Below are 27,955 nucleotides of genomic sequence, written 5' to 3'. Positions count from 1 at the left end.
CACTCTGGAGGCAGAACATTACATTAATACTCCCTATAAGAGCGCCATCTAGTGCATAATTATCATAACCGCTATAATATTTTTCGTAGGTACCATAGAGAAGAAGTAACAAAGATACATTGATTAAGATACGTAAAATCTAGGACAATTCTTCCGTGCTTCAAATTTGACAGATAAACGAGATGGCGCTGTACAGCTCCATACATTTTGAGATAACTCTTGATTGTCAAAAGAATTCAAAAGATGACGTTTGACAATTCAGTGACCGAAAAACATATGGCGCAGCACAGCGCCATCTGTGTTGGATGTCAAACTAAGGAGCACCTTTTTAGGGTTCCGTAGCCAAATGGCAAAAAAACGGAACCCTTATAGATTCGTCATGTCCGTCCGATTATGTCACAGCCACTTTTTTTCCTTAGACTTCTCTATTACAATTAATTATCTTTGGAAGTAACCATAAAGTTCCCACTACATCGGTGTACTACACTCTACACTACAGCGGTGGCAGCATGGTTCCATTTTTATCACTTCTCACTATGCCCGTCACTTTCGCGCTTACATACTTGTTAGAACGTGACAGGCATGGTGACAAAACAAATGATAAAGAGCCGACCATCTTAGCCCTAGCATTTTAGCGGTTTTGGTACCAAAACGCTTATTTTATTTTCGTAGTCGACATCTAGCATCGAGTCAGCTACTTGACAAAATTTTTCAACAATTTACAACTAATATATTACAAGCAGAAGGAGTTGAAAATAGAGTCCCGGTTAATCCGGTTATAATATTAACTGAAAATTGTTGAGCGTTAGACTTTTCTATCGTTGCAGTATCTATTGTCAAGTAGCAGTACTGATAATTACGCTACTCGATGCTAGAAGTACGAAAATAATAAGATTAATAAGCGTTTTGGTACCAAAACTGTAAGATGTATTGAGTGAGCACGCTATGTTTACTTCTTATTTCTCTATGCAGATGTACGATCCTAGGTATTTGACATCGAGATCATTGCAATATATGAGCCAGAATAAGTTTTATCTGGTGCAAATTGTGACTTGGTATGAAATAGAGTAAGTATAAAGCAAAAAGTAAAGTAAAGATTGAGTAAGTATATAAAACTAATACCTACACTCTGCAAAATGCCCTCTGGCTCACACTAGAACTATGTTAATGTAACTACTAGTAGGTATTTCTTTAGATATCATTGCCCCATGTACGTTGACACAGTTCCATATTGGCTTGATGTTGGTCCAGGATTTCAAAGGCTCCCGCCTGTATTAGTAGGTTTAAGGAATTTTGCCAATATCAAGCCGTTATATTGCGAGAAACGAAGATAAATCTTTTTTAATGGAAGCAAATTGCATATGGGAAATAATCATTTAAGGCCTGACCAGTAATATATGATCACGCCCGATTTTGCGGAATGTCCCTGGAACTAAATTTCTCATACTGAACTGAACATGAGAATAAAAGCGCCCTCTTGACAATGATCATATATTTAATTTAGTATGAAACAGTGCTGCCATCTATAGGTCTACAGGACCTGTAACTCTCATCTATCATCTAGCCTATACAATGAATGCCGGCCTTTAGTATTTATTTTTCCTGGCACCATTTTTACAAAACGTCACTGTCAGAGAATCGACCTAACCAACGACAACAAACGTGCTGTAAAAAGCCAAAAAAGAGCCGAAATATCTTCTTTCACCCTAAAAAAAGAGGGCTCTTTAAATGAAAAATGGCGGGCCGGCCACAGCACATGCATGACGGTGGAATCGTTGAGCGCCGGTTGCGTCCTATTTACGGTAAAACGAGTGTGAAAATGAGTGTTATATTTTCTGAGTTCGCTCCCTGGGAGACGGTTGTTTTTCAGGTTATTTTTGTGCTTTGTAGATTGGTTGGACAATGGGAATAACAAGAAGGCCCTCCAGGAGGCGGAGAAGGTGCTTAAAAAGAGTCCTACGCTCCAAGCGGCGCGCGCTCTGAAGGCCCTGTCGCTTTTTAGGTTAGGAAAATCGCCGGAGGCTCACTCGGTACTGGAGGCGCTGGCGGAGGAGAAACCTAGCGACGATACCACGCTGCAGGCCATGACGATATGCTACAGGGAATGCCAGCAATGTAAGTTGCGTTAAAATGCTGGTACAGTCAGAAAAGTAACGTAAGCATCATCTCTTTATTGTATGAATGACTTTTACGCCAATACCGTAATTAGGATATGCTCATAATATTTAAACGTGACTGTTCCAAATTTAATGCAAAAAAGTTTGTTTGTTATACAAAACAAAAGGCCATGCCTGGATAAGCTGAATCTGCCCCCAGCGAGTTTTTTTTAAACCAAAATCTATAACATTTGGGGGGCTGATATTTTGCATACTTGCTACTAATATAAAGCCACATCATCAAAAAAAATTACAAGCCAGAACTCACTGGGGGCAGATTCACTTATCCAGGCATGGCCTTTAAAGCTGTTTATCCTGTTCTAAAATTTGCATCCTTATATGCAAGATGTTATTACACTTACCTAATGGAGTGACAAAATTATTAAGGATGCGAAGTCTAGTGAGATATAATATGGCCTTTAGTCGCCAATGGAAATATGCATATCAAGTTATTTAGTCTAAAGTGGGTTGCTGTAACATGTATCTAACTGGCATCTTATGAGAATCCATAGCAATACACAGGTTTTTAGTTATTTGTAATGGAAAAGAATCATTTATAATTAATTAATTAATAATAGAACCATAAAAGTTGACAATTTCTAGAGATTACATTTAAAAAATAATGATTATTGTGTTACAGGTATTTAATGTGTAAAACACCAAACTCTGTAAAGTATTGTGCTTATATATCAATATACACCACGTTTTTATTGAATTACAAAATACTGTTTTTTTTTTCTACAAAGTAATTAAATGTTGCATATAGGTGTTGTTGTAACATGGGAATTACATTTAACTCAACGAAACAATTGAAAACTGTGACATATCAACGTAATTTTTAACATCGATCATCTGAGATAGTAATTATGTTTAGTAGCAAGTGTTTAAACTCGTACTAAACACTGATCAATATGCAAACAGGCCCCTAGGCAAGTGTACACGCTTGTAAGGGCCTTATCAGATAAAAAATAATTGTTGATTATCTCCAAAAAGGAGTTAATTAGAATACCGGTGTCTTTGAGAAAGTTACTTAATTTAAGCTAAGGGATGTACCCTTGAAATTAATGGAAATAAAAAAACATGGTGTATATTAAACAGTTACGTTATTATGTTACTTAGAGTAGACACTAACACAGCATAAACTGTTGAGAGTAGGGATTCAAATTATTTCACATATTATAATTTTCAAGTATTGTTGTGCTCCATTAAGTAAGGTCTTATTGAAATAATAATAATAATAATAAAACTTAGTATAGCACCCCTTAAAGCTGAAGAATATACATTTTTTAACTGCAGTAATATGTTAAGACGTACATATATCTATCATATTTTAACAAACGAAGCGATTTTTATACCATTAAAAAAGCAGTTGGCAATCCGTAAACCTCCATAATCTGTCAGTAGGCGGGTTCACACAGAGTGAGCATACATGCGAGGCAATTTCCACACGCACAAAGCGGCCAGTGTAGACGTGCCTCACTAGTGGCTGGTATTTTACCCATCCAGATTAGCGAGGTCCTACTGTAGTAGCATAACGATTTATTCATCCCCCAGTGCAAAAAGTATGCTCCCTCTACGAAGCCGCAGTGAAAGTGGATCCGACTAGCGAAGAGCTGCACTCCCACCTGTTCATGTCCTATGTCCGCGTCGGGGACTACCGGGCGCAGCAGCGGGCCGCCATGACGCTATACAAGTTTGCACCTAAGAACCCGTACTACTTTTGGGCTGTCATGAGCATTGTTTTGCAGGTAAGATAATAATAAATCATATAATCAATCAATAAATAGTGTAGTGTCGCAGTGGTTGCAAATTCCGACATGTGCTCAATTTTTGATAATTTAAATGAAACCGTGTAAACAGTACATAAGGTGTTCTTTCCTGAATATTAGCGTAATGCACGCGTAAAAAACAAAACTTTACATAATGAAATAATAAAATATCTTCATCTCAGTAATAAAATATCTTCATGTGGCGCTCAGAAAGCCACCCTCTGATGAGCCTTCTGTCACACCGCACTCTGCCCCTCGACGGTCCCCTCGGCAGTCGCCAGAAGCTGATGGATCTATGTCTATGCCTACGACCTTGGATACTACATTGCTTCGGGAGCAAATAACTGTTTTAACGGAACAGCTGGCGGATGCAGTCTCTGTCATCAGGCGGTTTCAAGCCGCTTTTACTACATGCACTAATCAGGTCCAGACAATGAGCGGCAAACTCGATGCATTGGAACGTGCCCTCGAGTCTCGCTGTGCTGCGACCTCACCAACAGTATTACCCATTTCTTCCGACAGTAGTGACGAGATTGATGTAAACAGTAAGTTAGAAAAAACTCGTCGTCCGAAACGCAACCGTACAAAAAAGAGCAAAAAGAGCAGAAAGGATATGGACCCCATGACAGTACCCAGCACCTCAGCAGTGATGACAGCAACTGAAATCCCGCCTGCGGATCCACTTCTGAACTACATTAGCCCCGAATGCTCCCAGCAGAGTAATGCCATAGCCGAGAATTCGTCTTCGGGCGATAAGGTAGCTTCTATGACCAAGGAATGGAGAGAAGTTACAGCAAAAAAGAAGCAGAGACTACCAACATCCATACGCTGCACCGGTGGCCCAAATGTCACTACCCTCAAAGCCGTCGAGGTCCGGAAACACATCCACCTATGGAACATGGTGTCCAGTGCGGAAGAAGTCCGGGAGTACCTGCAGCAGCTTTGTGAGCAGGGCACGTGTACCGTCGAGGAGCTGCAGTCCAAAGGCGAATATAAGTCCTACAAGCTGGGAGTTCCTGTTGCTTATTATGATAAGTGTTTATCAGCGGAAGTATGGCCTTATAATGCAAGGGTAAAGATGTGGTTTTTTCGAAAGCAAACCAGGGAATCAAAAAGAACCTCAAACTCCAATTGATGGCCCCACTATCTCCATTACTTATCAAAATGTCAGAGGTCTTAACACTAAGTTGAAGTTTTTTAGACATTGTATTCTTGCTCACGAAAGTGATATTGTCGTCGCCACGGAATTATGGTTGTCGGCATCGGTCGGGGACCCCGAGCTGGTGGGAGATGCTTGGAATATCTTACGCCGAGATCGCGCTCCCGGTAAACATGGTGGAGGAGTACTGGTTGCCGCGAGGCCAGGTATTAGTCTGCGACGGCGACCTGAGTTTGAAACTGCCGATGGGGAGGACCTGTGGACTTCTTTCGTGATAGGAGAAACGCTTTTTCATTTGTGTGCTGTATACATTCCACCTAACTCTTCCGATAATGTGTATATGCAGTTTTTTCAAAAAATAGAATCATTTATTGACTCTATCGGTGCGGTCGTAATTGTTGGTGATCTAAACCTTTTTTTTTTTTTTTTTTTTTTTCTGTCTGTGATTTTATTGAGATGAATGAGGTATTAAATGCGCATGGAGGAGTGCTAGATGTAGTGCTGGTGCGAGAGCGCGTCCATGGTGTTTTGGTTTGTGAGGCCCCGGATGATGGCCTGGTTCCATATGCCGATTCTTATCATCCACCGCTTGAAATTTCTATCCCGCTTAGAAAAACTGTAAGTATTCCCGTAAAGATCGACCCTAGTAATATTGATACGAGCCGTGATTGGAATTTTTCTAAGGGCAATTACGTGCTTCTTTGTCAACTGATCGCCGAAGCGTCTTGGATAGGCGTCTTTGAAGCCCAGGATGTCAATATCGCCGTAGAACGCTTTTATAATTTGATGTACGGCATTTTTGATACGTGTATACCCAGAAAGACAAGGTCCAGCAAGCCCAGGCGACAGTATCCAATTTGGTTTACAGCGGATCTTATTAAGGACATTAAACGGAAAGCCTCCCTTCACCGTAGGTGGAAACGTACTGGAGACAGAGAAGTATACGCCAACTTTTCTAAGCTTAGGGACGATATAAAATCAAAAACGTCTAGAGCTTATGATAATTATATTAACAGAGTCCAGACTAACATCACAGGCAATCCTCGAGCTTTTTGGCAACATATGAACAACCTAAAATCCAAAGGTGGGTTTGAGAATCGGTTGTTATACGATGGGAAGCCTCATGAGGGTGTAGAGGGTGCTCAGGCTTTCGCGAATTATTTCTCAAGCGTCTTCCTTCCTGGCGTACCTTTACTTGACCACGCTAAAACAAATGAGCAGGATGGGACAAAAAGTGCCAATTTAATTAATATTGGTTCGATATCTCCTCAGGATGTCGAATCAGGCATAGCTGAGCTAAAGCCTCAAAGCTCTATGGGTCCGGATGCCTTTCCAGCGTATATACTAAAAGGCTGCAAAGACTGGATAGTACTGCCTTTAGCTCATATTTTCAACCTAGCTCTACGCACTGGGGAGTACCCGAATCAGTGGAAGGTAACCCGCGTGCGACCGATTCCTAAGTCGGGCGATACAACTAAGGTTGAAAATTATCGTCCCATATCCCGAATCAATAGTAAAGAAGCATGTAGCCTCCCAAATACAGCCCTATCTCTGTGACTCCCAACATGGTTTTAGGCCAAGGCGATCAGTAGAGACAAACCTTTTAACCCTGGTAGACTCTGTTTCTGAGCATTTGGATAAAGGAATACAGGTAGACGTGTTGTACTTTGATTTTAGAAAAGCCTTTGATCGCGTGGATAACGACATACTACTAAGGAAGTTATGTATCATCGGTTTCTCTCCAAAACTGCTTAAATTTTTTGCTAGTTATCTACGCGATAGGCAGCAGTATGTGCAGCACGGATGCTTCGTTTCCAATTCCTACCACACTCGCTCCGGAGTAAGCCAGGGTTCAATTCTAGGCCCTTTTCTCTTCGGCGTAATGATTAATGACTTGGCGTCTCTCTCTAGATATGCCCGATGTCTCCTTTATGCTGATGACCTAAAGCTTGTTTATGGCCTGCAGCAATTGTCTGACTCTGAATCGCTCCAAGATGATATTAACCGAATCTATGAATGGAGTATCACGAATAAGCTGCTTTTTCACCCTGAGAAGTGTTCCGTGATGTCCTTTAGCCGTGCTCGTAGTCCTTTATCTGTCAATTACCGGCTTGGAACTAAATCAATAAAACGCGTTGACACTATGAAAGACCTGGGTGTCACATTTGACTCAAATCTTAATTTTCATGGCCACATAAGAACCCTTGCTACCGACTGCTATCGGAGATTGGGATTCGTAATCCGCAATGCTCGTGAATTTGATAACCCCTTTGTCATTAAGCTTGTTTACACCGCCCTAGTTAGGAGCAAACTGGAGGCAGCGTCTATAGTGTGGAACCCCCACGAGGTCACTTATGCCCTGCTTCTAGAGAAAATTCAAAAGGCGTTTTTGCGATTCTTATATAAAAAAACCTATGGGTACTATCCCTTCCTTTACCCAACAAAATTTCTGCTTGGCACCCTGGGCTTTAACTCCTTGGAAGTGAGGCGTAATTATGCTCTCGTGACCGCGGCGTGCCGAATAATACGTGGGGATTCGGACTGTCCACAGCTGGTCTCGCAACTTTTACGCCTTCTAGTGCCCCCTCTGTTTCAATCAAAGACGAATTTTAGGCCACGTAAGCGCGACTTACTGGCAGTTCCTAAAGCGCGCACTGTGGCGTACAGGAACTCACCATTAGTTCGCGCCTTACAATACCTAAACGCACTTGTCAAATCAGCTCCTGACTGTGATGTTTTTGCCAGTAGTTGGAAGATACTATGTGACGAATGTAAGAGGTTATGTGAGGCGATGGATGATCACGCGTCTTCGGTTAGTATTTAAGTTTATTTGTTATTGTATAACACAACTTTACGTTAACGTTTTTGGATAGTAATTATATTGTATGCATTCCACAGTGCCTTAGTGTCTCACTGTAATACTGTGTAATCTGTTTGAATAAAAAAATAAAAAATAAAATAAAAAAATCTGACGAGGAAGTAAGATCGTCGATACATCCGCTGAAAACATCTGACGCCAGCGACTACATGATTTCAACCAATTCAATTTCACTTATTAAACGATTACGCTTACGCGACGCTTGGTGCCCCGAACTCTACCCGTCTCGTACTCGTAACGTTTTTACGATACGATACGCTTCGTGTATTTAGGGCCTAATACTGACGATGAAGGTGTCTTGTGTGTGAATTGCCTAATGAAAGTTACGAATAAGTCATCGAGTAGAAATTGTCACGTAGTGCCATTGTTCTAATTGGAATATTTATTCCATATAGGTAAATGGTAACAATACAGTGAGTCACACTTTTCCTGCTGTGGCATTGGCATTTTAGATAACATTCTATGGAATTCGCTAACAATAACAAGGCTCGTTCACGAATATCCCAATTTTATAGATACTATTATTATTTTGTCTCCTAGGCTAGTCAGTAGTGACCCTGGCTGTAAAGCAGGAGGTCTCGGGTTCGAATCCCGGTAAGGGCATTAAGTTGTGTTTATCACGATCACATTATATTTATGAGTTATGGATGTTATCTATGGATATGTTATTTATTTGTAAACATGTATACCGTCGTTTGGGGCTTGGTCGATCTTTGTAAGATTGCACTCAAATATTCATTTGTGCCACGAAATCCGAAACAAACTAATTAAAACAAAAAATATTATTTTGCTAATCCGCGAAAAGAAAACCTGTTAGTCAATCAATGCTAACCCGTTTTACTTACTTGCGTATTTTTACATGCAATTAATGTTCCCACTTAACACCCTCCCACCGCAAAAAAAACACTGATTGACTAACACTTTATTTTTTCCCGGATTAGCAAAGTAATTTTTAAAGTAAAATTTCCGCAAAGTAACGCTTGATTCAATTCATTATCCGACACTAACTAAACGACTATACTGATTTTGATGAAATTTTGCACGATAGGACGGGCATTTTTTTTTTTTTTTATTTGTCGTCCAAGTTTCTTACCGGTCCATATTGGGATACCCTCCTCCAATTGAGAGGGGATTTAAATCTTCTCGGGTCAGAGGTGTAGGGTTAGAGCTGGTGTAGCTTTATTTGACGTTCATTGCAATATGCCTACTTGAATAATAAACTATCTTTATCTTTGCCTTTGCCCAAAGGCACACAGAATCGGTTATCGTAGATTAAGGAAAAACTATAGATACAGTATAAAAAAATGTATTTCTGATATGAGGCTATAAATAAAATAAAATAAAAAATCTTTAATATACCCCAGGGGGTACTAGAAATGACACTTGGAATGAGTCGTGGGTCGAGCCGCGGGTACAACTAATTTATAATGTCAACTAACGGGAACATTTGGTCTGAAAAAGTGATAAAGAAAATCTAACCTCATAGATTTAAATGGTTCCTGTGTTAGGATTTAAATTGATGATTTAAATGTTTAATTTAAAGATGTTTTCTTTTAAAAGATTGCAGTTTACGTGTTTATCCTGTTTTCCTGCTGAATGTCCATCATCCACGATGTACCATAATTCTAGCAAATAACTATGACTATGAAAAAATCTAATAACAATTTATTTGGTTCTGATTTTGAATGAACTTATGTTTACAAACTAATTTTACGTTTTACACTAATGTTCAAGCAATTTTTTTTTACTTCCAGGCCAAAGAATCCGACGACGTTACCAAACGCGGCATCCTCCTCGCCCTGGCCCAACGAATGGTCGACAACTTCATCTCCGAAAACAAAATGGAGGCCGAGCAAGAAGCTCGCCTGTACATCATGATCCTAGAGCTTCAGGAGAAGTGGGAGGACATCTTGAAGTTCATAGAGAGCCCGCTTTATGATAAGCTGCTTCCTGGAGCCATTACCCAGGCGGTTATACCATATTTGAAGAAGCTTAAGAGGTGGAAGCCGCTGAATCTTTTATGCAAGGAGCTGTTGTATGATAATCCAGATAGGTATGTGTGTTTATTTCCAATATATCTAAATGTATATACACCGTGGGTCAATTAACCCCGACAGATTTAAAAGGTGTATTCTTGACCGCATGTAGAGACTAAAATGTCGTACGAAGTTTCCTAAAATTGAGTTTATTTTAAAGAGAATATGATTTTTTTTGTGACAATTTGTTTAGTCTGTTATAACTTAGTGAAAAACGTCTTTTTAACTGTGATGCTGCCAATATGTGACTTGGTTTTGACATACCTACTGACAGACATTAAAGTTTTAAAGTAAACTCGCAATTTTTATCTAAAAAAAACTTGACTTATTCATTGTAATGATTTTTTTTTTCACCAAAGTGTAAAAATAAATAAAGCGTCGTGTGTATTGTAGCGAATTTGGCTAATTCTAATATAACATTTATTGCTCCTTATGACCTCAGAAATGCGTGGTTAACATCTGCCGGGTTTAATTGGCCCACGATGTATAACCCTTCTGATTGTACACTTGATGTCTCTTTTTAACAAGTGAAGTTGAAAAGAGACACTCATGTGTATTACGGTTTATGCGTTTGTAAAGCGATCGTAAGTTTGTAAAACTCATATTAATAAAAAGATAGATAATGTTATTAATGTTGCTTTATAGCGTTAAGATCGCCTGCTAGCACATTACTGTTCTTAGGATTTATTTCAAATTAATTCATTTATACGCGATATAATCCATTTCATCCTATCGTGCGCGACGCGTCATCGTGAACCTTGTCGTAATGCACGAAGGTTGAAATTCGGCTGTAGAACCGCGCGTGAGTTGACGTCTTTAGCGTTGATTTTTTTATTATTATTCCAGGTGGGATTACTACGTCCCATACTTCGAATCAGTGTTCCATCTGATGAAGGAATCTGATAAGAGTGACCGATGTGACGATACTGCGGAGAAGTGCCACGAGTTCATCTGTCAGTTGGTGGAGGGCATGGGATCGGGCAGGGTGTTACGGGGGCCTTATTTAGCGAGACTGGAGCTTTGGAAGAGACTAGCGGTTGATGGGAATCCTACTGAGCTTTTAGGTGAGATAAATACCACCTAAATGTCAAAATTGCAATATTGTAACATTTGGGTGATTTCATGATTTTGAGATCGACAAAAATCTAATGTAATGTGTACTGTCGCCTTTGGATATTCCCGGAACGATACAAACATTCAATAAAAGAGTGGAATCCTAATATCTTAAAGGCCAGCAACGCACTTATAGACAAGGTATTAAATATCGACACGGACATAGTGCCAAAAATATGTATACACGGCCTTATTGCCCATACATTGAAGTAGTGTGTACATATTTTTGGCACTTTGTCCGTGTCGATATATAATACATATCATCAGGGGATTCGTCTGCTCGTTTGCCTCCTATATCATTCAAAAAAAGCTTCAAGTCGTGAAAAAACAGCAACTAGACTATTTCCCACAATAATTAGTACATAATTATAAGCAAAGTTAAAGGTAATTTGTAAAAAAATCCCTGATTGTATGACGGTGTACATTGTAGGTAGCGGCGTAGCGCTGTGCGTGCAATATTTACGAGTGTTCGCCAACAAACCGTGCGCGGTGCCAGACCTGCGGCCCTATCTGGAAATGATCCCGCAGGACGAACGCGAGCAGCACTGCCGAGATTTTCTTACGTGTTTAGGCTTTGACGAGGACAGTGAGCCTACCACGGTAAGTTTTATTTTGACCACTTTTGTCATCGTTATCTGTTTCAATAGACAATAAATATGTACACTTAAAAATTAAAACAAAAATATTACTTTGCTAATCCGCGAAAAGATAACGAGCTAGTCAATCAGTGCCAGTCTATTTTACATGCAATGAATGTTCCCACCCTCCCACCACAAAAATAAATATAACATACACACTAGACTACAAACTACACTTAAACTAGACTACACTACACACACACACTCACACACACACACACACACTCACACACACACACACACACACACACACACTCACACTCACACTTCACACACACACTTCACACACACACACACACTTCACACACACACACATACACACACACACACACACACTTTTTTTTTTTGGTGACTAATACATCAATAGTCCAAAAACACTTATGTCATGACGTGCGCTGCCATACTTTTAATTGTGGAACTCCACGCATTTCGCTTTAAAGCCAGGAAATGTAAGAAATATCCTGTTCACGGGGACCAAAATGTAAATTATTGAATTATTTTTCCAACGCAATTAAACAGTTTCTTTGGTCTGCATCGTTCCCGGCCCAAACCGAGAACGATACAGTTTTAGCAGTTTTAATTGTGTATTTAAAATTGGTCAAGTCGTATATTAATGAAATACGTATCTTTACAATAAATTAGAGCACAATATACACGTGTACAGTACAACGACGCGTTCAGGGTACTGTTGCGTCTGCCGCGACACTGCAGCGCGTCGGGCATGTTCGCCGACACGCATGTATATGGTTTCCACGCGACGCACCGAAGGGTGCGCGACAGCCGCCACAGTCTCCTGGCCGTCATGGCAGGGAGATGGGACAGTGCATTAATTAGGCACTGGACCTCCCAACATTTTAGTTTAGGTACTAACATAGTAATTTAAGTATATTTGAAACTAACAAAATATGGATTGTATCATCCGAAATAAAGGTTTTTTTTTTATAAGCTAAGACAAGTATTCACAAGTGTTGTTTGCAGCCCGACGACATCCAACGCCACATCTCGTGCCTGTCGCTGTGGCGGCTGACGGCCGCCCCGCTGCCCGCGGCGGCCTGCTTGTCGCTGGCCGCCCGGCTGCGCGCGCACTACCTCAGAGCCAACTCCGACGGGTACGCGATACTGGCCGCCCACCATTACATCTACGCTGGTAAGTTTTATTTCATTTGTTGTGCGACCAAATTCTTGTGCCGGAAATTTCGTACACGAACGCTAGGGTGTCCCTTATTTTACGTTTTTCAGAAATTAATAAAGCATACCCCCTAAATCGATTTATTTTATCCCAAAACACTCTGAAAAGAAAATCTCACTTTCCCATACAATATACGATAATGTGCATTTTTTTGTCTTTTTCTTTTTTTTTTCGCATCAATCGAGTATACTGCTGCCGTTATTATTTCACAAAAAATCTCGATGCAAACAGAAAAAAAAAACAAAAAAACAAATTACAGTCTGACCAAATTTCTCCATAGTAATTTGTATGGGAATTTCAGGTTCAAGTCGGCACGGGTTGTAGTAACAGGAATTACCTGAAATTTATTTTCATTATTTTTGGGATAAAATAAACCGATTTAGCGTTCTTCAGATAACAGTACACTGTTGTCAACTACATAAAATTCTGCAATGATAGCTTTTAGTTTCAACAATCTAAACTTCTAAAGCATCTGGTGTACTTTAGCTAATAGTTGAAAAATAAAAACGTGTGCGGATTTTCCCGACGGACTTGGCCGCATTGACCTAAGCTAAACCTCAAAGTCAGTGAACTTGACCATACATTATTTCCATCAAGAAAGGGTATGGATTTGAAGTCAACTCGACCCAATCGGGAATTATCCTTCTATTGTATTTACTGAAGTATTTGTTTGTTCAACTAATACCAAATCATTTAACTTAACTGCGATATGAATTTGTAACAACGGGACATTTACATTTAGATGTTTTATTATTACAAATTGAAGGATTATTTTTGTTCCAGCGATCGAGTTACAAAGCTCAGAGCCTGTGGTGGAAGCTCTATGTCTTCTAGAGCTGGTGCTGCACCGCTCGCCAGCTAACTTCCACGTCAAGCTACTGCTTATCACCCTCTACCATCTCTTAGGTAAGTTAAGTAGTTATTTCAGCAAGGCATTCGCGGTTATAGCCCAGTGGCAAACCGTGAGTTGTGACGTCATCAGAATCTTCAATGTCGTTTCGACTTGGGTCACGTGACGTGTGTTAAAAGATATTTTAAATTCAATATTTACAAAAATATGCTCATTAGGGGTCCACTAAAGGTAATTTAACATGTTCTTATAATCCATAATAATTTATTGTTATACTATTCTACCCTAAGATTTGTAGATGGAAACAACCCAATTCGATCATCCCGTCTGGACGAGCCTTAAGAACTGGCAAAATGTCTATGCTATACAATTTAAAAAGTTTTGTGCAAAGGTTTGACTAAAGAATATGCATTTCTATATTGTGTATAAATTAAAAAAAAAATACATATTTCGCACTGAATTACATAGAAATTACATAAAAAATCAGAAATATCTGGGAGTTACAGGTTTGTTATATTATAACGCCCAAGTTGAGGGTAATAACATGACAACGTTTCGTCAGGTAACGCGTTGGCGGCGGACAGCATCTACCAACGTTTAGAAGTGAAGCATATTCAACTAATCTCGCTCGGCTGGCTGCACTGCGCGCGACTCGCGGGCGCCGCGGCCTGCGCGCGGGCGCTGCAGCTGCTCGCCGACACCCGGGCCTTCCGCGACCATCAGCAGAAAGACGTGAGTCTTGTCAAACGAGAAACAGTACCTACTAGCTTTTAGGAGGATAAGGGGTCTAACGCCAATGATCTTCGATCTGAATCCCTTAGTTTTCTAATGTTTTCATATTAACCAGTATACCATATTTACTTCTTAGTTCACTGTCTTCGTGATATTTGGCATCAAAGTTGAACAATTTTAGGTAAAAATACTGGTTTACTGGCCATAACTTTTGTGTTAATTAATTTAAAATTAAAATCTCTGACCAGTTTTTAGGGACGTCAAAGACGAACCCAAATTTGTAGATTTCATTCATGTAAAATCCTTCACAGCAATCTAGTAACGACAAAAGTGTTTTATTAGACAATATTTTAAAAAAAATATAAAAAAATGAGTGTTCATTTCTTTCAAAATCCGGCAGACCAGAATGGAGATAAAAGATTGAAGAACCGATAGCCGTTTGCTTTACAATTCTATCTATAGTGTTAATGTAGGAGTAACGACCCAAAACTAGTCAAAACCGCGGGGAGCCCCATAAGGATAATGTTTTTGGCACCAATAATCGTAATACTGCTCTTGAAAGGCAGATTGCTTTGTGATCGTAAACTATACTTATGAGGTTAGTTTCTGGTACCGGGAATCGCGACACAGGCCTTAAAAGGTGTTCCTCGTTGAGTAATTCAAAACTTTTATATAATTATATACAATGGTTTTTTGTAGTTTCTAAATGTAGATAGTGTTCACATAACTATATCGAGATAGAAAGAAAAAAGTCGCCGGACGGCTCCAATGCTCGCCGTGAACATCAGTCGTCTCCCGACCGCAACCCGTGTGACACGTTAGATTTTATCAACAAAATGACTCCTCCACGTGCACATGTGTACGAATAATCTGGTGCAAATATTTCTGCCGGTTTCTCTCATTTATTGCTTCCCATAGGAGCACGCCTAGACTGTTCAAAAGCAACTGTGCCCTATCCTTGGGCGAACGAAACACCTGTTTTAGCTTCATATGATGAAAATCGTACGTGCTATATCCGTTTCGATGATACCTAGAATCCGTTTGCCGCATTTTAATCGATACTTTTGAATCGTTTTCTCGCGACTTATGAGTCAATAAATTACACTCGTGACGTCAAAGTATCTTCGCAAAATGTTACACCCTCGGTTCCCTTACAAATCGATGAATTCTTTTCTTTTATCTCGATGTAGTTCTGTGATAGTGCAAGTCTGACAGACGTTTATTTCTGTTTATCGAGAATGGGATAATAAACGATCGTTTTATTTTCAGAGCGTAGAACACTTGACATACGCGTACAAATACGGAACATTCGAGAAGCTAGTGGAACTCGGGCGCTGGAACTCGGTGCTGCTTGGCTGCGCGTGGGGCTGCCTGGCGGCGCGGCAGCGCGCGCTGCTGGCGCTGCTGGCCGGCCCGCCCGCGCCGCTGCACGCGCCCGCCGTGCTGCCCGAGGAGCCTGTGTGAGTGCACACACTTGTATCCTCGGTCTCGATAACTTATTTACATCAATAGGCGTCCACACAGCCAGCAGCCGCGCGAGGAAATTAACTCGCGCGGCAAACGCCGTGCCTCGCGCGGCCGCGTGCTCGTGTAATTTTTGCCTCAGCACGTTTGCCTCATACGAGCCAATTTCGAGCGTCACTCAGTCAACTGTTCAAAATGACGCCGCACGTATGACTGAAGTGGCTCGCGTTTCTTTTAATTTGCTATTTAAAGCAGTTCAAAATAAAATGAGGAAGACACGACAACTTGCGACACTCGTTATTATTAATTATAAGTAAGTACGAAAATAATAACCACGCGCACCATAAACAAACACGTCTTAACTGGCGCGTGCCAAACGTCTGAGGCGCCTTTAACTATGCCAAAAAACAAGGTCGCGCTCGGGCGAAAAAACGCGCGCGCCGCGTCCTCGGCCGAGGCACGTCTACACTGGCTCGCTCTGTGTGGACCCGCCTAATGAGTGAACCACACTATTTCACCTATCGACGTCCAACGATCTCTGAGAAAATCGCATTTAACCGATTCACAAGACCGGAAATGATCTCATAAGTGCTCCGTAGACAATTTTTTGTACCGAGCACTAAAAACTGACAATAGTTATTTGGAGGCAAAGTTATTGTTTAACTGTTCGTGCTAACATTGATACCTAAGCAAGCGAAAAATTCCAAAATTAAATTCGACAAGTGGAATCTTGAGCGTTGCGAGTTATTCAAGGCACGAGGGTTAAACAAACTTTGCCTCCGAGTGAAACACGAAATTTTTCACAACATCAACGCGAGGAAAATATTAACAATGAAATACCAAAAAAAATCAAACCAAATCAAATCTAACTGAACGAAATAAAATAAAAATGACATTCAAATTCATCATTGAAAAGTCAATTCTACCAGCTAACATAAGGAAACCGTGCAAAATTTGCATCCGATTACTTTGCCCCACGTGTGGATAAAATGCAACTTTCTCATTAATTTTGAACAATCAATAGGGCCTTTACCTGTAAACCGTGGTGAAAATATTATTATCTATTTCAGGGACAACCGTGACCTGAGCGTGATAGTCAGCTACGACCCGCCACAATGCCAAGACCCGGACCTGAGAGCTAAAACCTTTGAGGAGGACCTCGCGTACCTGAGGCTCAAGGACGGCCTGGTGTCCTCCATAGCGCTGTGCATAGAGCTGGCTGACGGCAGACCGGTTCACGAGAAAAAGGTATGTATAATAATATATTATATGCAGTATCCTGATAGATATGGCTTAATTATAAAGCTTAGAAGAGGAGCTCGCGTAACTGACGCTCAAGGGCGGGCTGGTGTCCTCCATAGCGCTGTGCATAGAGCTGGCTGACGGCAGACCGGTTCACGAGAAAAAGGTATGGATATGATATGAAGTATGTATACGATATAAAGCCGAGAGCTTTAAGAAGGAGCTCAATACTCAATATTTTATTGCAAATTCACAAAGTAGTTGTACAGGCAGTAAACTTATAAGCTAGGTCTTTGTGAACCCTGTTGGGCACTGCAATATTATTTACAATACCAAGGAGAGGAGAATTTGCGAATCTTATAAACAATAATTATTATAAGTTGGCTATCGGCAAACCGGTTGACGAGAAAAAGATGTACATAATATTCGTATATTTACTTTTCAGGCAAGGCTGGGTCATGCTTATATGCGCGATATCGCATCGAAAAGACAATCAAAATTTTATTTCAAATTTCAAACCTTAAGGTTACTGCTGCCGATGAAACTTTTAGATCCCTGGAATTCCAGGGATTAATGCACAGTTATAGATCGTGTCATCCACGATGACGCGCAGTCATGAATCAGAGCATACGTCGTTGTACTCGTAAATGAAACTATCTATACTCGTGTGGAAGTAACTAAAAGCAAAGAGAATTGAGTATAGAGCCGTATTGTCAAAGTAAATTTTGTAGTCATCTAAATTTAATTCCAATCTTTCGACATACAGGCTAAATGCCCATGTTCTTTCACAAATATATGTTAAATATCAAACGGTATCGCTATCTATTCGAGCATATTTTTTTCTTGATTTTTTGTGGCACGTTTTTTTCTTATCTTTCAAAGAGGATCTTGTTTTGCTTTGCATTTTACTAGTGACTACAGTAAATGTGTAGTATAGGTAAGGAAATGTGTGTAATACTTAAAGGGCTCCCTGGCGCCAATGTCCTTCGATCTGAATCCCTTAGTTTTCTAATGTGTTTTGTAGCTTATCATATTAACAGCAATATTTACTTCAAAGCTTACTTTCTTCGAGATATTAAGCAACGATTTTAAGCCAAAAAAGTGGTATTCTGGCCATAACTTTTATGTTAATTAGTTTAAAGCTACAATATCTGACCATTTTTAGAGACGTCAAAGACGAGCCCAAATGTGTAGATTTCGTACATGTAAAATCATTCACAAAAAAAGTTTTTTTGGAGACGAATGTTTAAAGAAATTATAAAAAAAAACGGCAGACCAGAACTGAGATAAAAGATTGAAAAACCGATAGCCGTTTGTCTTATAATTCTATCTATAGTGCAAATGTAGGAGTAACGACTCAAAAATCGATGAAAACCGCCGGGAATGAAGCCGCCCCTTAATGAATTATGTTAGTCGAATTGATTAAAGATAAAATTCCTTTATTGTGAGAACTGTGTACATTTAGATGTTGTGGGTTATATAAATAAAGTCCAACAGCTTGCCCATTTCGGACGTACAATAATAAACCTAAAAGTAGTCAAATATACCAAAAGTACTAAAACATTAACAACTATACTGTTTTAAAATATTTTTAACCATTTATACACATACAATATTCATTTAGATTGTAGAAACTTTTTATTAATAGCCATTTCTTGAGCTTATTTTTAAATGCGATGCCATTTTCCGACTTAATATATTCAGGTAAATGATTAAAAACCTTATTTCCGGAGACATAAGAGCTCTTGGTAAGTAGAAGACAACTAGAAGATCTAACTGTACATACATACATCATATTTATATTGTGTTCTTATATTATTTTTAGGTAATTTTTTTGATAAAAATGTCAGTTCTTTCCTTAACTAATAGGCAAATTTCTAATATATAAATATACGTCAGAGTTAATATTTTAGTCTTTAAAAACGTCTCTTAGGGATTCCATATCCCTCAGCTTAAATATAATTTCTTTTGAAGAAGAAATGTTGATTCGACGTTTACCGAATTGCCCTAAAATATTATACCGTACGTCAGCTGGGGATAAACATTTCCATAATACGCCTTCATTGCGACATCGCTTGAAGTTATATTAGAAATAGAATATGGATAGTGCATAACTTGTTCCGGTTAGTTTTTTGTTTACATTTTCAACGTGATACTTCCAGTTTAAGTTGCTATCTATTGTAATACCTAAAAAGCATAAAGTGTTGTTATCATTACAGGCTCACTACGAGGAGTTGACGGCGTGTGTGGGGGCCTTTAGCGACGCGATGGCCAAGTGTCGAGACCTGTACGGCGGCCGGCGGCGGTGGCGGGTCTCCGAACCCTTCCCTAGCAGAATTATCGGTAAAATACCAAATATATCATTTATACTTCTATTGACGAATATAATTGCTCAACTTATAGAATATGTCTAAGGACAAAGAAATTGGACAGGTACAGGTAGGATGGATACCATCTTAAGCTAACGCGGGATAATATTGCCATTATTCTCATAAAAAAGTAAGTTTATTGTGACGCCAACACACATTGTCATCACAAAGAGCAGAGTTCGCTTCGTTCGACTGATTTGCCTTTACGGTGATAATTATATTAAAGAGAAAACAGTCTAGAATGATTTAAATTTTAATATTTATGATAATTACTTACATCCAATTCTTTAATTCTTCAAATTAGTAACTAATACTTCGTAATTTCGTATGATTCCAGCATTCGTATCATCTCCCGTACCATACCGGGAACTGTACTCGTGCGCACTAACGCTAGTAGGCGAGCTGGCAACGTCGCACACGGCGCGCGCGCACGCGCTAGCGGAGGAAGCTGCGCGGGGAGTACGCGCCGCGAGTCCAAAACTGAAGACAGTAGTGCCCAGGGAGGGTTGGGGCATGAGGGAGGCTATGGAACACCTTAGTGTCTACTTAGAGGTAAGGATTTATTTAGTTTATTAAGACAGTTATAGTGTCCCATTGCTGGGCGAAGGGCTCTCCCCGTGATCTCCACAGCTCCCGTTGTTGTGCTATTTCTGGGCAGTTACTGATGAAGGTGTCCAGGTCGTCCCGCCATCTCCGTCTGGGCCTGCCACATAAAATCTAGCAGTATAAAATGTGCAGTTACGTACTTTGACTGTTAGTGAACGATTTGGCAACGTCGCATACGAGTCAATAGCTGAGGACGGTGGCTGGCAAGTGTTGTCAACGACAGCCGTGAATACTATTGAGAAATCCCGGTTTCACTCTGAAGTTACTACGATGCACTAGAATCTCATTTCAATAACATTCTAAAGGTACAAACAGCAACACTCTTAACTAGAGATGCAACGAATATTCGGCGAATAGGCCGAATACCGAATAGTGGCATAGTATTCGCTCGAATATCGAATAGTACGTTAACACGTAGATAACGGCAAACGAGGGTCAAAAAGTACCAAGCTACAAGTAATCAATAGGTAAATCTTTCAGACTACATTTATATTCATAGATAAATAGTTCAAAAACATGAGAAAAATAATACATTTTTTTTTTTACGCATCTAACGCACCGCAATGTCCGCAATCAATACGCACTGCGTGCAGAATAAGCGCAATTTATATCAAAGACTGCCTACAACGAGAAACAAGTTGCAATTTGCACCGCGCACGCGTGCCCGCGTTCGAATTTACTTCATTTTAGGTAAAACTTCTAGCCAAATATTCCGCAGCCAAATTATCGGCTATTCGGCCGAATATTCGGTATTCGGCCAAGCCTCTCGTTGCATCTTTAGTCTTAACTGTCCATCCGTGGACCTTATGCCTTTTGTAATAAGGTCCACCGATGGACAATTAACAGTGTGGGCGATGGTACTCCAATACACATTTTACAAAAACTATCATATTGTAACAGTAATTTGTGACCGCGGCTGGTAAAACGTCCCACTTTGTAGCTTGTCATAAGGACGCCTAGACACGTTATTCTTATAAAGATACAAGCAAATCTCGTCCTTATGGTAAGCGACAAAGTGAGATGTTTTTCCGACCGCGGTCAAATATTAAACAAGTTAGGTTAAAACCATTCGTAATGTATGCTTATTAAATCGTAAGTAGATGGTGCTCCCATATTGGCTGATACAGTGTGACAGGGACAACATGATAGTATTGAGTGTTTTTTTTATATACCATGTCGGTGGCAAACAAGCATACGGCCCGCCTGATGGTAAGCAGTCACCGTAGCCTGTGGACGCCTGCAACTCCAGAGGTGTTTTGTGTTTTATTATGTTGGCACTTTCACACAATGTGATCCTCGTGGGGTTCAAAGTCCTTATACTAATAAAAATTACATCCAATGATTTATGATAGTCAGCAGTGGCAGCATGGTTCCATTTTTATCGCTTGTCACTATGCCCATCACTTTCGCACTTACATACTTGTTAGAACGTGACAGGCATGGTGACAAATGATAAAGAGCCGACCATCATAGCCCTACAGACCTGTTAAGTTGGCAGCGATTTTTGTTTTTTTTTTTAAGTGTGTAATTGTTTATCAGATGTAATTGTAATTTTAATCTATTGTAGTGTAATTTTAATATTAATTTTAGGTATGAGTTTTTGATGTAATTCTTTTTCATTTTCTTTTTTTGACACAATCTTTTAATATCTTTTATTTTTCTTATTTTTAGTCGTTGACATGGGTTTTTTTTTTATTTGATATTGTTAATATTTTTGTATTTATGTATGGGCATGTAGTCTGAAATAAATAATTTGAATTGAATTGAATCGATAGCCCAGCCTGTTCAAGTGTGAAGTAAACATCATAATTTCATAGAAGTCTAACGTTTAAAAAAACACTTGCACTATCTGGGCTGTCAAAATCAATGCCAACTTATCTTGGTCTGCCTTTAGAATCATTATTAAACGGAACAGAGTTGGTTTTGATTACTTTCGTTAAATTTTAAAACAAAACAATTTCAATTCTCGTTTCTAATACCATTTAGGAGCAAGCTTGCAAAAAGTTGTAGAAAATGTTCTACAATCTCTGTAACATTTAATTTGATTAGTTAATTAAAACAAATCCCTAATGTGATCATTTTTCTTCCACAGTTCATAGGCATAATCACCTTCCTCCTCGGTGTCTGCAACGAGCTGTCGACGCCGACCAACACCAAAAAATCCAAAAAGAAAACCAACCAGTCCCCCGACGAGCTCCGGACTTCAGAACTGCTCTCCGACCTCAACCAATCCGTGCAGGACTCCATCTCGGACATCGAACAAATCATAGAAGACTGGCCAAAATATACATTTAACTCAACGCTAGAACAAGAATTAAATAAACTTTCACTAGACAAATATCAATGCCCGGTTCAAAATAAACTTAATAGTGGACTGAAAGATGTTTTGAGCGATCTGGGGAATATACTTAAGAAAAAAGTGAAGTATTTGAAGAGTCTGCAGTGATGTGATAAGCATATCTGTTATATTGATATTATCTAGGGCGATGTGATTGAATTGTGCATAGTTTATGGTAAGATCCATAGAAAATGTCATTACTGGCAAGTGCAGGCAACGAGCATGTGATAACCCTGTAGGTGCAAACACCCTTAGTCTATGGCAATTGCTTAACATCACGCGACTTTTTTCCTGCGGGTGTTTCCTGTAACACGAGCAAATAATTAAACCATATCCATTATTATTAAACCATTGGACTCCTAAAACGATATAACTTTTGATTAACAACTTTTAAAAATGATGAAATTTATCTTGTTCATACAAATTTAATATTATTTTCAATATACGCTGACATCAGTGTGTTTGATGTTGCTTGTCACGCTTTAAACGTAATTAAATTCGCAATACATTATCTTAGAATTAACTTCAATGTATAGTAAAAATTAAAACACGTTATTTTTAAAAGTTGCTGAACAAATGTTGGTCAGTTTGAGGAGTACAGCCTACAGTTTAATTTATTGCTCCTGTTACAGGAAACACCCGGTATACCTTATTGTTTCAAAATTGCATGTTACAAATATTAACACTTTAATGGTTAGACCACTTTAATGGTCAATAGTTCCCACTAAGTCGTAAAGACAGATAGGTAATGCGTCGTGTCCTGTATATTTATATGGAGGTGTTCACACGACAGACGACACAAAAACGGTGATCGTCCTTTCGTGGCTTGAATATTTAAACGGATGTGTTCACATACAGGGCGGTATGATTACTGTCGTTACGACAGTGGGAACGCGGCCTTAAACTAGAAATAAATATGGTAAACTCCATATATTAAATGTATGAAGAGTGTCCATAAAGTGACTGTTTTAATATATTTTCCATGGACTTTACTATAGTTACATCTCTACACTTTAGATCACTGGCTTCGTGTTTGCCAAATATCAAGCTGAAAATACAAATGACAGAAATAAAAAATAAGGGCATGTTCATATTTCGGTTCAAATCGGACGTGATATATGGCGTAGCAAGTGTGAACTAGCTCTATCTACGTGACGTCAGATAGAGATGGCTCTATCCATTTGTGCATTACTTGTATGCATGGACGTATCGCACCATGTAAGTACTCTGTAGTAAAAGCGATGGACAGAAAGAGTTAACCACTTGGACCCCAAGGGGACCTAAAAACGTAAGTAATCGTGCTTACTCTATAACATTTATAAGCAAGCGCCGAGCACGCGTGCACGCTCGACGCTGACGCCGGCCGCTATACCGCAGAATATAAATAATAGTACCAAAGATACATTAAGATGCGTAAAATCTAAGAGAATTTCTTTCTGCTGATTTGACAGGTAACGAGATGGCGCTGTACAGCTCCATACATTTTGCGTATGGAAGGTGGAGGTAAGGAATTAAATCTCCATGTACCAAAAAATGTCATCAAAAAACAATAAATAGGTGGCGCCACAATACCTAGAATACTTGAAAAAAATATCTAATTAGAGACAGCGCACGTCACTCCATCAATAACGCCTTAGGTTCTTAGCTACTCTAGCGCTACTCTGGAGAGATTTGGAACTATTATTTATAGCTGACAGCTGGACATTTTTGCAACAGTTTTACCATAAAAGATTTCACTCCTTTTAATTCCGCTACGGATACTGCTTACCATCAGGCAGGCCGTATGCTTGTTTGCCACCGACGTAGTATAAAAAAAATATATTCCACACTCCATACAGTGACCGCCAAACATATGGCGCAGTACAGCGCCATCTGTTTAAGATGTCAAACTAAGGGGAGCATTTATTTCTTAGACTTTACCTCTCTATTACAATCAGTTATCTTTGGTACTAGCCATACTTTGATTAAAACGACTTTAAGCCTAGTATGAACGTGCCCTAATTCAGTGTAGATGGTGTAGATTGTACGTGTAGATGTCGGCGGCCGATCGTAAGATCAGGCAGATCGTGATGTTTTGATGGTAGTCACATTAAACCAATAAATTGGTAGGATAGATTCGTCAGGTTGCTCCAGGTGCCCGAAGGGCAAGCTTTCCGGACATAGGGACTCGGGGAACGAGACAAATATTTTCACGTTTCACGATATGCCTGAAAGTCCCAATCCGCCTGATCTTACGATCCGCCGCCGACATAGAGTATTATGCTCGTGTCACTCGCCTATTTTATTCTAGTTCGATCGAGTGAGAGGCTGATCGTGTAAATAACGTAATTTTATGTTTTTATATGGCTATTATTTACTAAAATATACACGCTGGCCGTTACATCTTTGGACCTAATGTGTTGAACATGTTAGCCCTCTCGGTCTTTAAATTTACATGTATTTTAACTCCATTTTAACCTTGAATAAATTGACAATGGTCTATCAAAAAATGAGTTTTTAAAATACGTTCGTAAATAAAATACCTTATTTACTGTTTATTTTTGTTTTTCACTGTATTAGTAAAAAAAATGAAATATATGAGCTTGCATAATACGATACTCTACAACGATTTTATGCTGCATAGATATATTTTTGCAATTTTATCATAATATTTAAAAAATGGGTTTTTAAGGCGCGTCTTCACTATGTACGTCAATAGGTCCACACAGAGCGAGCATACGCGCGAGGAAATTGCCTCGCGCGTATGCTCGCTCTGTGTGGACCCACCTATTTATTTAAACTTCACGAGTCCTTGACAAGAACTGATTTATTAAAACATAGGGTACAACCCGAATCTTATAGATACCCATAACATCTCCAAAAGGAATTTCATATCTCTTATTTAGTATACTATTAAGTAAAGAAGTCGCGACCCAAAGTGATCCAGATTTTTCTTTTTATTATGTAACACAAATATATTATGACAAATGGTATAAAAATTATGTACGTAGAAATTTACTGTGAAAAGAAATGCCATAAACAATTGAATTTGATTTAATTGAACTTGAAATAAATTTAAAAATACTTGTATGAAAGAATCTTCAGCGCTCATTAACAGTAAAAATCCAAGAATTGCAATAAGTTTTGTATAAAATCAGAACACAAGATGTAATGATATTATGATATCCACTTTGCATTTATAATGGCATTTATTTTATTGCTCAAGAGTTAGATATAATGCGTCCTTTAGTTTGTGATTGACATATACATTTGATTTTCTACCGTCCTGTGGCTCTAATGAGAAGGGGTACAAGTCTCTCGCAGCTCAGATAAAAAAGGGTACAAGTGTTATATAGGTTTTAACCTGCGCTGCGCGATACTTGTACAACCAGCATCAAAAGTAGCAGATCAGATTACTCGCCCAAAGTATCGTCAGTTTCCAATAGCTTAGCCTTTTAAACGCCAGGCAGCATGAATTTGCCATGCCCCGGACGCCAGGCGATCGCCATTATTTAAGCGAAATTAAACTTTACCGAGTCTCGCGTAAGTCCCTATTGCATTGGCAAAGCTGTAGCCGTCGTTGGCGTTCTTGCCGAGACTCCGATGACGGCCACAGCCGACTGTGGCGGGCAAAAGGTTAACAATAAGAATCATATCTTGGGTTGTGTTTATATATAGATCAATTAGACTAGCTAGAAATACTTTTGAACGCGCACTGTAGAGATTTCTGTTATCTCTAATATTGCAAAAATATTCGGGGATGGCAGATACTTTTGGCGCGTTGTTTCAGTCAGTACTATTGATGTTGACTGTACCCCTTTTCACTACAGCCACAATCATAACCTCGTAAGGCTTAAGGTCCTACCTATAGGACTTATTCAGATTGTATTCAATTGGAACAGACTTGAATTTGTTGTTTCGTTCAATTTTCAAACAAAATAATATCAACTGTATTCCATGCAAATAGGTTCAAAATCCAGTGGCCAATTTAGGATTTTTCATTTATATGACTGGACCTTAGATAATATTACCTTATTGGGTGGGCAGCATGGTTTAAATATCAACTTCATTTTGCTTTAATTAACACATTCACTGCCAGACAAAAAACGGCGCACTACCCCAGAAACCGGTGGTCTATAGCTGCGTACAAAACAACCCGCCCAGCGGGTTGTCCGGCATCTGAACAAAGTTCACGAGCGCCCACCAGGTGGGTTCCCGGCAGTGAATGTGTTAAGGTAGAAAAATCATCTGTCAATCACAAAGTACATTTAAAACATCTGTAAAATTCGCTTATTATCTATCCTGTAGAATTTACAGTATACGGAACATGAATTTACTTCGCAAGATTATTTGTATGTCTATGTATTTATGTCAATCTCTTCAATATCCAAGTAAATGTGAATCTTAAAACAATGTCAATAAGATTTATCCTATACGTAGTGGAATTTCCTGTATGCCTTCCGATATCGCGTTGTGGATACGTTGAGTGGATATTACAGTTTTGTATGTAATTATAATTTACACAGTCCGAATTTGTTTTATTTTCCTCTCTTATAGTTGGTTTACATAGCCGTAGCTGGACCATTTTATTCAGCATTCGTGCGACGGATTTTACCTAATTTCACCTGTGCGCGTGTGCCCACTCAGTGCACCCGCGTGACGTTGCGGACGCCCTTTGTCTTCAATAGCACCCGCGTGTGTGTGCCGGCTACGTGCACCGTGCCAGCTAGCGGACGCCCTTAAAGTTGAGCACTGCACTTTTTTTTCAATTTTGGGATTTTTTACGTTATTCCTGCTATTAACAACACGATGGTGCAAAGGTGGCATCATGGTTGCATTTTTATCACTTGTCACTTTCGGACTTATATACTTGTTAGAACATGACAGGTGATAAAAATGACGACCGTGTTACAGCCGTAGGATATGTTGAGAGGTGGGTAAAGAATAAAAAAATAACTTTCATATTATTTATTTACAACACGAATAATGCAGTAAATTAATTTGTCGGTCACAGTACAAAAATATTCATGAAGTCTTTCATACGGCGTGCAGTCTGTTCAGGAATGTGTTGTGAATTGGAATTATGGGACAATAACTATTTTATAGAGTAGAAGTTGAACAGCAATATCATCAGACTGTAAAGTATTTCAATCTTTTAACATGGAAACATTTGTAATACTTGTAATTTTTTAAAGTTTTCCCTTTGGTGTCGCCCTCCAATGGAGGACAAAATAGGAATAATGAGACCTGCAGGGCTAAGATGGTCAGCTGTCTATCATTTGTCACCATACCTGTCACGCTCTAACAGATATGTAAGTGCGAAACAAGTGACAAAAACACGACCATGATACCGCTGCTGCGGTGGCATCATGGTTCCATTTTTATCATTTGTCACTATGCCCGTCACTTTCGCACTTACATACTTGTTAGAATGTGA

General features: G+C 39.3%; 1 protein-coding gene across 1 annotated transcript; it reads left to right on the top strand.

The window, feature by feature from the left end:
* The first annotated feature begins 423 nt into the window (after positions 1–423).
* On the top strand, positions 424–27,046 carry LOC133529179 (phagocyte signaling-impaired protein). Its single transcript, XM_061866830.1, has 14 exons — positions 424–1,802; positions 1,891–2,115; positions 3,711–3,904; positions 9,717–10,015; positions 10,845–11,062; positions 11,542–11,711; positions 12,728–12,896; positions 13,722–13,844; positions 14,351–14,520; positions 15,790–15,980; positions 17,055–17,232; positions 19,446–19,569; positions 19,933–20,147; positions 22,294–27,046. Exons 1-14 carry the CDS (start codon positions 1,736–1,738, stop codon positions 22,645–22,647), a joined length of 2,697 nt encoding a protein of 898 aa, XP_061722814.1. The 5' UTR covers positions 424–1,735; the 3' UTR covers positions 22,648–27,046.
* The last annotated feature ends 909 nt before the right edge of the window (positions 27,047–27,955 follow it).

Source organism: Cydia pomonella, chromosome 20 (assembly GCF_033807575.1).
Source record: "Cydia pomonella isolate Wapato2018A chromosome 20, ilCydPomo1, whole genome shotgun sequence".
Lineage (NCBI taxonomy): Eukaryota > Metazoa > Arthropoda > Insecta > Lepidoptera > Tortricidae > Cydia > Cydia pomonella.
Note: the sequence above shows the minus strand (reverse complement) of the source record. Positions and strands in the feature narration are given on the sequence as shown.

What these genes read in the sequence shown, in the direction of transcription:
- LOC133529179 (XM_061866830.1), top strand. Translation starts at nt 1,736, where the DNA reads ATGGCGGGCCGGCCACAGCACATGCATGACGGTGGAATCGTTGAGCGC. An exon ending in CTACAGGGAATGCCAGCAAT is followed by an intron (nt 2,116 to 3,710) that starts GTAAGTTGCGTT and finishes TTCATCCCCCAG; the next exon opens with TGCAAAAAGTATGCTCCCTC. An exon ending in GCGACCATCAGCAGAAAGAC is followed by an intron (nt 14,521 to 15,789) that starts GTGAGTCTTGTC and finishes TTTTATTTTCAG; the next exon opens with AGCGTAGAACACTTGACATA.